Genomic DNA, 14,078 nt, shown 5'->3' with positions numbered 1-14,078 from the left:
ATTTCTAGGGCCTTTGGAACATCAGGAAGACAACGACTACAGAAAAAGGCAATATTCTCAGTTCCACCATCCAATACCTGTAAGTTATTTTGGCTGATATTTGCACACAATCTGTGTTCCCAGTTTGAGCGCCAGTCACATACAGTCATCAACAACTGGGCCTTTTAAACGTCATTTCCAATTAGTGCTCACCCAATACGAAGTTGAACAGAGAAAACAAGCGTACAGAGTAAGTGATGGTCAAATCTTGAAGGGTACCGTTCTCTATAAGATTTCACCACGGCACCACAGCTTATCAAACTATCACCACCACCACCACCACCACGAGTAACATGAGTAAGAGCATAGCGTCTTCAGACAATACTGAGGCGTGTGAAAATTTTATTAAGTAGGTTTGTTCATCTGCTTTACCAGTTAGCCAATTGTGACTTAAGATTGTAACACCGATAGACCGAACTTGCTCTTTTGAAATATGGCGGGGGTCGATTTAAAAATAGCAGGTAAGTTTTTTGTGAGAATGTGTTCAAGTTCAGTGCCAACATAGATAATAGGGTATATTATCTATGTTGCCACCACGCATATAATAATCACCTCTGCGCTTGGGGTGTGACTCCACGCTCTGACGTTGCCACACTAGGCTGAAAAAGGAAATATACGATTTGAGCAACTACCTTACAAATAACACTGTGAATTTCACAAACCAACCAGCAGAGTGATTTCTCAATGCTTTTGTTTCTTTGAATAGCGATTTCCAACCAACCAATTTTTCACACATTTTTGCTACTTAAATTACACACCTTCAATAAATGTTTCACAAACTGCCGTTCCAGTTAATGGTAGTCAGTGCTTCGTACTTCATAATGCACTTTACTGAATTAAAATCCATTCTGTTTTTATTGAAATATGTCAAATCAAAGTTTGAGAAATAAAAATTCCCATAGGAATCCCATACAAATAATTGCGTAATTGGAAGAATACGGCACCGGTGATAGCCAAAGTTTCCGAGTGTTTCCGTGTGAATCTGTGGCAGATGAGGACGAAGAAAGTGTTCCTGGGCAAACCGTATATGCTGATTTCGATTTTTCAGTGTTTTTTGATTGGAGGACGATTGACATTGGATTATGACGAAAATATGGCCCTTTTAAAGGTAAATCGCCATCTAACACTGTTCAGAACTCAGCATTACAATCACTCTGGGCTTCAAGGCATCCCTCTGCATCAATGCAAGTATAGTTTGAAGGTGAGCAGTTTGTTGTCTTGCGCGGAATTATAATATAAGGTTCAAGGTTGAGCATAATCTTTTCAGAAGTGGAGACTGGCATGTGATACCAACCTTACATACTTACCTGATGTTATATTCTGGTGTATTTACTGCTGTTTTGATCCATTTTATAGCAGCTTCAGTGATTGTAATTTTGGTCAGAAACTATTTATAATTTCTCTTTGTAGTATAGTGATGTCATTGTGTTAGTGTTTACAATGTGACAAATAAAGCTGAACAGTGTCCAAACAAATCTATTTTAATAATAATATTGGTCTTACATTTTGTTATCTGATTGTCATGTTTTTGAAGTATTTGTTAATTGTGACTTGTGATGCTATTACTTACCATGTTACATAATATTACTAATTTTTCTAGTTAGTTATCTTTTAAAATGCATTAGGTACCTGTGTATACTTAGCATTACATAGTACACACAATTTAATTTATGAATCACTTGTTTTATTCATGTAATAATCTGAGTGGTCAGTCTACAAAGAAATGGTCACTCTTGAGAGGTTTTACCTAGCTCATATGCTGTTCTCCATAAAATAGTTATGTGGTGAAAATTTCATGTCATTATTAGTTTCCTATCTAGATTTATGACACTTTGAATATTGTGTTTGGTGCCATGCAATATATGTAAAAAGCATTGAAAATACTGTACACAAAAATCATCACGCTGTCAACTTCTTTTGCTTATATCTTTTGATAGGAACCACCAATTGGGGTGGGGTTTGCACTAAAATGACCCTGAAAGATAGCACAATATTTGTCATACCAATGAATGCATGGAATGTTAATTATTTAATTTAGTTGGAAATCTCTACTTTGAATCACTAATGTTCTGAGGAATAATGGGTGCCAAGACATCGGAATGCCACTGGAGCGTTCCGTTACAAATATCCGCCATTCATTTTGCCATAGAACAAGAAAGTGATTTTCAACCTTAAAATGACGGGTGATATTTCCTCTGAAAACCTTATACTATAGCTCATTTAAATCGCCATTCACTGCTCTTTCGAAATCTAGCCGTGAATCTGATGTATCTATCACGTGTCACGGGTTATTATGCCATATATTACATGACCCCGAATCACCCAATACAAAATGTATGGGGAAATTTGCTACACTGGGTCAGTTTAGGCCATTTTGACGTGCCAAAATTTCCGTGAATTGGAATTCTTCTAACTCGCAGAGAGTTGCTCTACACGTATCACACCGTGAAAATTGTTAATCTGACTCGAGGTAGGCGGTACACAATAATTTGTTTCATTTTAAATAGCTTTTCCGATGCGGATGTATTGGACCTGCCTGTAACAGCTGTCATTTTTGCCACAGAACAAATGTACAGCAAATTTCCGAAATGTCTTAATATGTCCACGGCATAAACTTCGAACCATACGTGTATTGTAATTGTAATATTTACTCAGGGAATCCACTCAGTAAAACTAATTTTCAGTGGATCCCTGCACATACATACAGTACATACAAACACACAGTGTTGGGAGTAACGCGTTACATAAGTGACGCGTTACGTAATATTACTTTTGTGATAACAAAGCAATAATCGAAATATGCTGTAAAAACAGGTAATATAACTCGAGTTATTTACTTGCAAATGTAATGCGTTACCTAAGTAATGAAGCTACTGTAACGAGTCTAGTATTACATAATATTATTACTTTAAGTAACTAAGTTACTAATCTTGTTAGTAATCCACTGAGTAACGCCTAGCCACTACGAAGTAACGAAGCCTACTGAATGAAGCTTATTCACCAGCTTCTTACTTATAACCTAGATTTTCACATTGTCCAACAACCCAATCATATCACGTGATAAAGTGGTAGTTTCACACGTGACAGCTTAAGGCTGTGGACACAAAGTAATATAATATGTATGTAATATTATTATAGTTACTTTATTATATGGGTAATATGTAACTGTAACTAAATAGTTCAGTTGTAAATAATATGTAATATGTAACGAGTTACATTTAAAAAGTAACTGTCCCTACACTGCAAACACATAACACTATAGCTACTCAAAAAATATGACTAGCTAACTTATTACCTAACTACATAAAATGCAACACAAAAGCAAGGAAATAAAACTATTACATCAAAACAAAACATCAAGAGTTAAGGTAAAAAAATTTTACATGATGGCAATATGGCAGCCTCAGTAAGGCCAGGCAAATTTGATCAATTGTTTCTCATCCCCGCCCACCTCCACTGCCTCTAATTTTATTATTGCTGTTACACATTTATTTTGATGCTAAGAAGGCTCGCTAAGCTGGCTATCAGGGGCGGATACAGGGGGGCTCTTGACCCCCCTCCAAAATTTTTTAGTATACCAAGATCGAGATACTCTAATAGAGCAGTCACTCTAATAAAGCAGTCACAGTATTAGAGCAGTGTGTAGCAAGCTATGTAAGGATTTTTATGTACTTTATTAAATGCCGAGTTGGTGAGGTGGGTAGCTATTTTCAGCTGGCTATGACTTTTTTTTTTTTGGTCTCACCTTACCAAACCAAACAATACAGTGTCTCAGAGTTCATTTTGACCCCCTCCTTTCCTTAAGTCTGGATCCGCCCCTGCTGGCTATCATTGTACAGCACAGCAAATCTCACTTGCATTTCAGACATAATGTAAGCACTAGGAAAGGGTTTTAGTTAACCTTTATAATGACAGACGGCTTAGATTAATAATTGTAAAACTCACAAAAATTTGAGTATAAATAAAATATCTTACGATTAGTAAATACTGTTCATAAAATATAGTCAGCTTGATTTGGAGTATTATCTTTAATAACGAATAATGAAAAATGACCTCCTGCCCGCATGGAAATCTAAATTTTTGTTGGGGATTGACAATTTGCAAAGCAAAAGCCAAGCATAGCCAGTTGTCTAATCCTATACCAAATCCCCACCAAAATTTACTAGCAATTCACTTTATGTGTACAAGCATGTGTTGTCATAGTCTGGCGGCGCCCGCCCCTTTGCATAGAGGAAGGGTCTGGTCACTCTAGCATTACAGAGTTGTAACGATGGAGCGATTAAACAATGATGTCACTTTAATGGCAGTAGGAATGGCAAGTCCATGCAACAACCAAGAAGTAAGTAGTTCTTGAAATAGAACAAGCGACTGTTAACATACCCATATGCCTCAATCCTTATTTCATCTTCAACAAAACTTCGTTACAAGCCCTTCCGTACATTTACGCAAATCTATGGTAACTATGGTAACTTCAAAAGAAATGTCACAAAAATTTAATAATTAACAATAACGCGATCTGATTGGTGTTACCTGTTTTCTGTAACACACTACAAATTTTGAATGCTAGAGTGACCAGACCCTTCCTTTTTGCGAAGGGGCGGCCGCACTAGACTAGTGTGGGCTGTGGCCTGCACACGAGCCTGTACTCATTTATCAAATTAAAGTTCAGAGTCAAAAGCCCCACTACTGGGACAAATTTGTTCGTAACTCCCCCTATAATCTCCCTACTTAGCTGTTACAAATGATAGGTGCATAACACTTCCATAAGATGGTTGCACCATAAAACTCCTTGCACTATTATTGGTAAACACTCTGGGGACAAAGAGTTGATTAATATTCCAGCTAGCATGACCTGCTTTGTCTTTTGAAAATAAAATAAAAAATGTAAGTGAGGAGGAGAAATCTGATGTAAAGACAAGCAATACTACTGCTGCTGATATTTGCAGTGCCTGGTGCAGCCGACTCTTTTTAGACACCTATAAGTAGGGGACTTCCAACCAAAATAGAGTTCTTTGTCATGGCAAATATTGTGCTATCCTTTAGAATCATTTTAGTGCCTCAATCGGTAGTTCCTATCAAAGATACAAGCAAAAGAAGTTGGATTTTTTCAGGGTTTTCTGTACAATACCAAGTACAATACCATGTATAGCTTAATTTCAAGGGGTAATATTTTCAACGTTGAGCAATGTAATAATATTTTTTTGTGGATTTTTAATTCTGATGCTATGTATAGTGGTATAAATAGTTCAAGGCTAAAATTTTGCTGTCAGCATCGAAAATGTGAAAATTTCTCTTTGTTTTGTCAAGAAACTTTAAACATCATGCTATTAAACTAGTCTCATGCCAAGACTACTTTTTATACTCTTCTGTTTGGGAAAGTATATGAGTGTGAGCGCCAAGCAAAAACTTGCATGATTCTGTTTTTTGAGATAAATTCTATTGAGATTTTATTGGGTAAAAAGCTTGTGCTACATACAGTGGAACCTCAGATATCCAAACCCCTTGGGACCAGGGGTGGTCCATAAGTCTGAAAAGTCCATATCTCTGAAAATAGCATAAAGAAACTTAAAAATATATATATCAGTATTTCAACTACTCTAATAGAACAGTCGTTTTCGTAGCTTGGTTAACTAAGTGGGGTCCGGATAATTGAGGTTCCACTATATGCATGTTTTATTAATCCCTTCAGTAAACAGTGAAGAAAAAAATTGAGTTGAAATATATAATATATCAATGGATTCGCCTCTTCATGAAAGTAATTTGTTCATAGTGGCTATTCGTCCAGTTCCGGATGCCGATTTTACCAAGCTATTCGTCCAGCCATATGGTCTGGCTCGGTCCACGTGATTCAGTTCATGTGAATAAAAAAATTAGACAAAAGAGGATCCTCAAATGAAAAAAAAACAACTAAAATTATGGCCTGTCCGGGAATCGAACCCAGTGTGTGAGGCAAGAATCATAACTACTGTGCTACGTGGCTCCCAGCTACCCACCTCTCTTAGTTTCTACCTTATATACGTCATTCAAGAAGAAACCTATATAAGAAGAATACCCAGTGAAGAAGAAACCAAAGCTGAACCCAACCCTAACGCTAATGTGACGTTTGCCTGTTAAGCACAATGATGACTTTCACTGTCTGTATGAAGGTAAGTTTTTGGGTAAGTTCGAGGTGAGCTAGGGTTGGAGCGAGCAAAGCGAGCGTCCGGGCCAACCCATGCTATTAAACAAGAAGGATGTTCAAGCTTAGAAATGATGTTGATAAAGTTACATTTTACCACAACGTAACCGAACACTCATAACCATGTAACTCATGTTTACTTCATGGTCCAACAAAACCGTATTGAGGTGTGTATCAACACTTTCTTTCAGCAGCATATTTAGACGGCACAGAATAATTTCAGAGCTGGATTTTAGAAACGCTTCAGTCCCGGCGCTACTATAAGAGATATACTAGCTAGATATCTGCAACTTCGTGATTGGGATCCCGTTTGCGATAGGTTCGCAACCACGCCCATCAACTAAAGATCTAGGTGGACTAATAACGATAGAGTATGGGGACCACACCTCTTAACAATCTAGCTGTTTACTTAACAATAAACAAGATGACCTCACCCCTTATTGGTCTAGCTAGCTGCACAGGCTGACTCGAGATATACTCTAATACAACAGTCATGCATGTATGATATTCTAATAGAACAGTCACAAGTTACATTGTAGCTAGCTGTGCTACAACAAAATCTAAACAAACTAGTATTATTTAAAAATTGTTAATTTAAAAATAAAGTAGGGATCTGTGCAATAAAAGATAGTGAAACAATAGATGAATGATGGCGTTACAGCGTAGCTCAATGGGAAAGTCCCTACTTTGGCACATTAACTACAATTATGTTGCTCAATGCCAAAGTAGGGACTTTCCCACTGAGCTATGCTGTAATACCATCATTGATTTCTTGTTTCACTACTTTTTATTGCATACGTAGATCCCTACTTCATTTTTTAAAAGTACTATTATGGTAAGGAGTACTTTATGGAGAGTCATTTAGTACTTCCAGTTCTTTGTCTTATGTCACAATGTGATTTAACTAGACTTTGTGGCTTAATATCTCCGTATAACAACATAATTGAATTATTGATACAAACACCCAATAAAATTGCAAGCGAATTTTCCATTTAAGTGGATGGAGTGCAGTGAATGGTGGAATTCTTCAGGAAAGTGCACTCAGACCCACCACTGTTTTTTGTTTACTTGAGTGACATGCCATCACAAATTCAATTACTTTAATATGCTGACGGAGCTGCCTTGATTTGTAGTGGTACAGACTATTTTGAAGTGTGCAGACTCCTATGCAAAGATTTGAGTTTACTCTCTCAATGTTTATCATGTAGAATGCAGTTGAAAATAGCCAAATCAAGTGTTTTGCAGTTTAAACCAAAACCCTGTAGTGCTGTGGCTCCACAAAAGCATCTTTTGAAGAAAGTAAGTGCTTGGGAATTATCATTGGTAACTACCCTGAACTTTGTTGGACTGAAAAACATCTGCAGTATGTAAAATACTTATCTTATTACCTGTTTTGGTTTAGTACGTAAGCATTATAAAACTTCCTAGTGCTTGCCTTTCATATTGACTATGTTTAGGATACAGCAGTATCTCAGCATACTTTACAAGGTTTTCAATACCTGTAAAACTGGAACGATGCTAGATGTTACAACATAGCTGTGTGGGAAAATCCCTACATTAGCATTGAACAGATACAATAATATTATGGTGGTGCATGCCAACAGCTATGTTTTAATAGCTACCACAATTTGTACCGTACCTCTTGTTTCACTACTTTTTATTGCTGGAACCCCACTTCATAAATACACAATTAAGCAGTAGGACTACATACACTAAAAGCCCTAGTTATATTTCAACACATGTCCATATGCATGCTACCATGCTTAGTCAATTTGGTTAAAGTCTAATTGAACATTCAGAATTCTCATCATACTGCCAGATGTAAATAGCTACATGTAGCTATTGGCATAATCATAAGCAGGATTTGCTGATGTAGTGCAGTGTCCACTAGTGCAAAACTTTGATCTGAGTCAAAAGTTGCTCCGGCTGAACCAATTTTAGTCAATCCTGTTAGTACATATATCACCAACACAGCTACTGGTTATAAGCAAGAGTACTGTATAGAATTATTTGTTTGCGGTGTAGGCTTAGAAAAACTGGTTTACATGTCTTTCTTTGGCCGCACAACACACTATCATGTGCTTTAATTGATGATGTCACGTATTTGTATATAAATCATAGGTAACAATCATCTCACTTTCAAAATACATTTACAATGAAATTGATTTTATAGGAAAGAATAGTCCCACCCTCAAACTACTTAACAGATTAGTTAAGAAGTCTGTCAGTTCAAAGTGGTATGATTTGGGAATTGAACTACTTGATGATGACGACTGTGGCAAGTTGGATGAAATCCAGAGCAACAATCCCAAGGATGTGAGTACATGTTGTACACAAATGTTTCAATTGTGGCTTAAGAAACAACCCTCAGCATCATGGAATCAGCTGATACAAGCTTTGAGGCAGCCTAGCATTGAATTGGATGGACTTGCCAATGAAATTGAGCAAAAACTGAAATCAATTAGTGAAGGTAAGTGTGTAACTAAGGGAATGTCTGTTAGTAGCAAAGTTAAGTTACCTACACCTGTATGTATATTTCACAAAACATCAACATCTTTTTATATTATAAAGTATCAATGGTAGATAAAGTGTTGTAGATCATTTAACTACAGTACATGTAGCTATATATAGCTATTAAAAAATAAAAATTTCAATAGGAAGTAGGGGTTGATGTAATAGTGTTTTAAAAAGTTGTTAATTAAAAAATGAAGTAGGGATCTATACAATGAAAAGTAGTGAAACAAGAGATGAATGATCAAGACACACGGTAGTGTGTCGTGCAGCCAAGGAAGCCAGCACGCAACACCCATGAGTATATGAAAACGTGATTTTCGCACCTCTGTAGCTCTGTGTTGCCTTTATGAAACAAGACAATTATTGCTGTGGACATGCCCGCCAACTTCAGTACTCCACATAACAAATTTGAGTGAAACCTCTTCAAGCGTTTCTGAGATATGCGACTTCAAAAAATGGCTTTATTTCATCGTGTTTTTTTCCCTTCATTTTCTTCTCCTTTTCGCACACTTACAAAAACTGCCATAAAACGCAAATGCCATATTCGATTGCCTTGAAATTTGGCACACAGAAGGGGGGTATAAAGTAGTGCTGAAACGAATAGCAATTTTTACTATTCGAATAGTTGTGAACAAAACGACCGAATATTCGATTATTCTTTAAGCTTATACTTCTATTGAATAAGTACTGTAATCTTTCGTTAGGGAGTAAGGTAAAGCCTAAGAGCTATTTCTATCTTTTCTAAAATAGAATTTTTACAGCATAAAAATACCACTTCATTCACAATCTTAAGTTTCAAGGCTGGCTTTTCCATCTGAATACAGTGTACAAAGTGCTAACGATTATTCGAATAGTGTGTTAACGAATCAAATAGTGTCTTGCCGACCGATTAGTCTAATAACCGAATGATCGTTTCAGCACTAGTATAAAGGCGCATCTTGATACCATGTTTGGCTGAAAATACGATAAATAGTGAAGGAGTTATTAGCAATTATTCACGAAAAATAACACCAGTATGTTGTCACGCCTACAGGGTAAACCGCTTATGGGAAGAAGCTGAAAATCGGTGGGTTGTACCAACACGTACGTATGTACAGTATTTGCTACTGTGGTGTACATCAGGAATTATGCAATATTTTATACATAATATAGAAATACATGTAATTATCTTCCTTAAAATGTACTTTATATGTATGTAGGTTTATTGTCAACTCAGTCTGCTAAAAGTACATGTTCACAAGCTGTTGCTTTGCCACCAAAATATATACCAGCTGTTTTAACATTTTCCCCAGAGGAAGACATTGACTATGCATTCTCGAGGCTCTCTTCAGGTATTAAAACAATGATTGAAAATTCTGGTTGTAAGTTCAACATTCTTCAAGATGCATGTTTAGAGAAGGCTTTATCACCAAAAGCTTGTATATCTGGTGAAATTGTACCTAAAATTGAAGAAGTAAACTCATTTCAAACTCTTTGTACCACTTTGACAAAAGCCCAACATTGGAACTTCTTAGATACCAGAATGATGGAAGCCATGGTAACTGCTTCTATGATACCTACAGCACATGAAACATTACAAAATTTCAAGAAAACTTTTTATGGTATGAAATTGAGTGAAATAGTACCAGCATATGTCCCTGTGATATCTCTGAAGAAGTTCAGTCATCTTCTAATTGAGGAGCAGCTTGATGTAGATCCTAGACAATACACAATTTCCGAGCTTCACAAGCATCGCTTCTATTTAGAAACTGAATTGCTCCAATCAGGTAGTGGTACGCTCACATGCTATAAGATTATGGTGGGATCATTGTTCATTGTGTGGCGGATTGATGTTGATCATGCTTATAATGCTCACTTGACATTGAGCAAGAAGAGATCTCACCTTAAATCACAAGCGATCAGTCATTTATCCATTCCTGGTGTAGTAAAATGGGAAAGTCTGCCAGTTGTATTACGTGGACAGGAAGTGAAAGAAATAGGTCCTATTGAACAGCCATTAAAAGATCGTACAAGAGAAGATCTGTTTCCGTTACCAAAAGGGCACAAATGGACTTGGCTAAATTCTGAAAATGCAAAGCAGTTTAAAAATGCTACAAAGGACTTCCAGTGGATCTGTTCACACCCTAGCTATAAAAGTAGTTATATTGCAGGCTTCTTCAGTGGGAACACAATAGCCATAGCTTTGTATGCACCACAACTTATTAGTTTTGGTGGAATTGTTCTTCCAGTTATGTTCTTCAGCTATGAATTATCAGGTTGTAAGGGTGATCTGGTATCCCGTATGATGAGTGAGTTGCTTAAAGAAATTACAAGAGTGTCTAAACAAGATGGGATTTCTGAACTGGTATTTCCAAATCGTGAACCATGTATTATTAAACCCATAGTTGTGTTCACTGTATGGCATTACTATTTTTCATATAATGAAACATATCACTATCCTGCTCTACCCTATGATACTCCCAAGACACCTGGCTTAAGAAAGATGGTATTTAAAGATGTTCCTAAAGCATTAATCCTTACCAATCAACATGCTTCACAATTTGAAATTCATCACGTGTTCCAAAGTGAAGAAGAATTCTCACACTACTTTTTATGTCCATCTGTACCAAGTTATGTGACTACTTATGTTGTTGAAGATCCTACCAATGGAAACATAACTGACTTGTTTAGTTTTAACAGCTACACAATGGATGGTAAAGCTGTGGCTCGTGTTGGTGCTATAATAATTACAAATGCTCCAGAAAGACAATTTGTCACTGATTTGTTAGTCTGCACCAAGAAAGAAAATGTTGATAGGCTACACACTATTCAGCATGGACTAGCAAAGAGTACATTTGAATGTTTATTCAAAAGTTTTCACTTCCTCTATTTTCACATGTATAATTATGGATATCCTGAAACTGATGAAGGAAGGTGCTGCTTATTTTCAATTTAGTTAGATTAATGGCTAAAATAATATTATACAGAATACAATGTATCACTGTTTTATATATTATGCTTTTTAATGTGACAGAAATACATATGTTGTAACATATACATATAAGTACATGCTGTGATTATATTGTGTTTCTATTATTGTTGAATTCTCAAACAGCATGTGCTTGCATATATTATAATTATAAAGAATGTTACAACCATAAGTCAATTTATGTGTATAATTTTCATGATTTGATACATGCAATATCTTATGGGGTTTTAGTAATTTAATGGGATCTGCAACAAACAAAAAATTGTCTACAATTAGTGATGTGCAATATTTCACATATCACCTATGATTATTGCACACTTTCAATACAGTAAAATATGATATATACATCAGCATTAAATCCCAGTGTGTGGGAATGTCAATGCCACACTAAGCAATAACTACCATACAGCCAGGCAAAGCAACTACATTATCACCCAGTGATGACTTACTTATCACCCTGTGGTCAAGCCAAAGACTGGTTTATGACATCATATCAATTGTGAATGGCATTGTTTTACACTCTGGCATACTGTACTATTGCAATGGATTAAATGTCAAGAAACAGAGACAGTCTGTCTATTCAGTCACTCCCGTGATCAGTGTATGGATATTCTTTCAAGGCTATCTCGGGAGTAATCTTCACCACTTTTTAGCCCTTGCATGCCATGTAAACCAGTCTAGACAAAGGCAAATCATATCTCTGGACACTGTTTCTTGTAAAAATAACCATCACCACAATTTATAGCCTGTATATAATAGTAACTACAAGGACTAAATCTTGAGCAAACTTACAAAGGACTCAAACAAGAACTTACTTTATTAATATCATTATCCATAAACTGTCATGTACTCATGTGCTCTGGGATATTAACGAAACAACCTATACTTGTGTGATATCATTTTTATTACACTCATCCTCAACTTCACCTCAGACTTGTACATGTGTAATAACTATGATATCACCACAGGATATAACTATATCACAAAAGTAGCAATACAATACAACATAGCCCCACCTATCCTACTCTATTGAAGAAAATAAACTTTGTTGTACTGTACCTAAACTTAATATCAGTAAATTTTTCCCCCGCACTTTAATTATCATAATATATAGTATGATATAAAAGCAATTATAATATAATCACGATTTAATACTGTACATAGAAATTTATCACTGCATGATATACTGTTGATTGCTACCTATTAGGGCCGAAACATATATTATTCTGTATTATACTATAAGCATTTTTATGGCAAGAGATGACAAGGGCATATGCAGGTATTTTGAAAAGGGGTTTCCACTAGAGTTAAGTGACTGTTACATTAAAGTAGTTTATATTGCCTGACTGCTTTTATTAGAGTATCTCAATCTTTTCACCAAAATCATAATCCAGAACAATGCTATATATATAAGTGTTTCTATAATGTGAAAAACCGTTATTTAACTAAGATAAAAGTTTAAAATTGTCCTGTTCCATGACAGATTCCAGATTCTGGAACTCTAGCTGCCTGATGTTTCAATTTCTTAATGTTTCAAGTACAGTGTAAAATCCAAAGGGGTTTCCTGAAACCCCTGGAAACCCATCTCCGTGTGCCCCTGTGATGATGTCACTATCCGTAGAGATTTATAGCTATAGTGAAGATTAAATTGTTGCAAAATGGCAATCTCATTAATAGTATGTAGATAACTGGAAACTCAGATCAATTTCGAGATTTAAGATTTACAGATTCTCTCAAGGCCATGACTATAGTGCCTAACTGGTAAAGTAGATAATAACAATAACGACTATTATTAATCTTATGTGGTAGCGAAATGATTTGGAAAACCCAAAAATAAATGAAAATCACGTAAAATCTTTAATAGATTGCTAATATGGCTGTAGTCTCTTTATTAAATATTGTGCAAGCAGTAGGGACCCGCCGATTATGCTCATAATTTTACCTATTATGCTATGCTGCACTGCTCAAAAATTTACCTATTATGCTTAAATATATGCTCAATACTTACCCATTATGCTCAAATTATGCCCAATTATTTATGCTTCAGTTCCCATGCTCTAGTAATAATTTCCAATTTATGGATAAATAATAAGTGGCTGAAGCACAAACTTACTTGTCAAAATGTATATCACAGAAAAGATCGATATACTCTAATATAAACAGTCAGTTATATGATTGTTCTATTAGAGTTACTGACTGTTCTATTAGAGTATATCGATCTTTTTGTGATAGCTATTTTGATAAGCAAGAATTCATATTATTACACAAATATTCTACCTATTATGCTAGCATTATGCTCAATGCTTTCAGACACCTATTATGCTCATAATTATGCCAGCATAATCGGCGGGTCCCTAGCAAGCAGTATAACAGGTGTAG

At 35.8% G+C, this 14,078-nt stretch overlaps 1 protein-coding gene across 3 annotated transcripts; it reads left to right on the top strand.

The window, feature by feature from the left end:
* Positions 1-363: 363 nt before the first annotated feature.
* Positions 364-11,782, top strand: LOC136258567 (uncharacterized). 3 transcript variants are annotated; one of them, XM_066051891.1, is made up of 4 exons: positions 364-500; positions 7,426-7,516; positions 8,391-8,687; positions 9,931-11,782. In XM_066051891.1, the coding sequence occupies exons 3-4, from the start codon at positions 8,555-8,557 to the stop codon at positions 11,664-11,666; spliced, it is 1,869 nt and encodes a 622-aa protein (XP_065907963.1). In that variant the 5' UTR covers positions 364-500; positions 7,426-7,516; positions 8,391-8,554; the 3' UTR covers positions 11,667-11,782. The 3 variants fall into 3 exon arrangements, with proteins under 3 accessions (XP_065907963.1, XP_065907962.1, XP_065907961.1); XM_066051890.1 differs by lacking the exon at positions 7,426-7,516 and having other exon boundaries at positions 373-500; positions 8,391-8,533; positions 8,576-8,687; XM_066051889.1 differs by lacking the exon at positions 7,426-7,516 and having other exon boundaries at positions 373-500.
* Positions 11,783-14,078: the final 2,296 nt, after the last annotated feature.

The sequence above is a fragment of the Dysidea avara genome, chromosome 6, assembly GCF_963678975.1.
Source record: "Dysidea avara chromosome 6, odDysAvar1.4, whole genome shotgun sequence".
Lineage (NCBI taxonomy): Eukaryota > Metazoa > Porifera > Demospongiae > Dictyoceratida > Dysideidae > Dysidea > Dysidea avara.
Note: the sequence above shows the minus strand (reverse complement) of the source record. Positions and strands in the feature narration are given on the sequence as shown.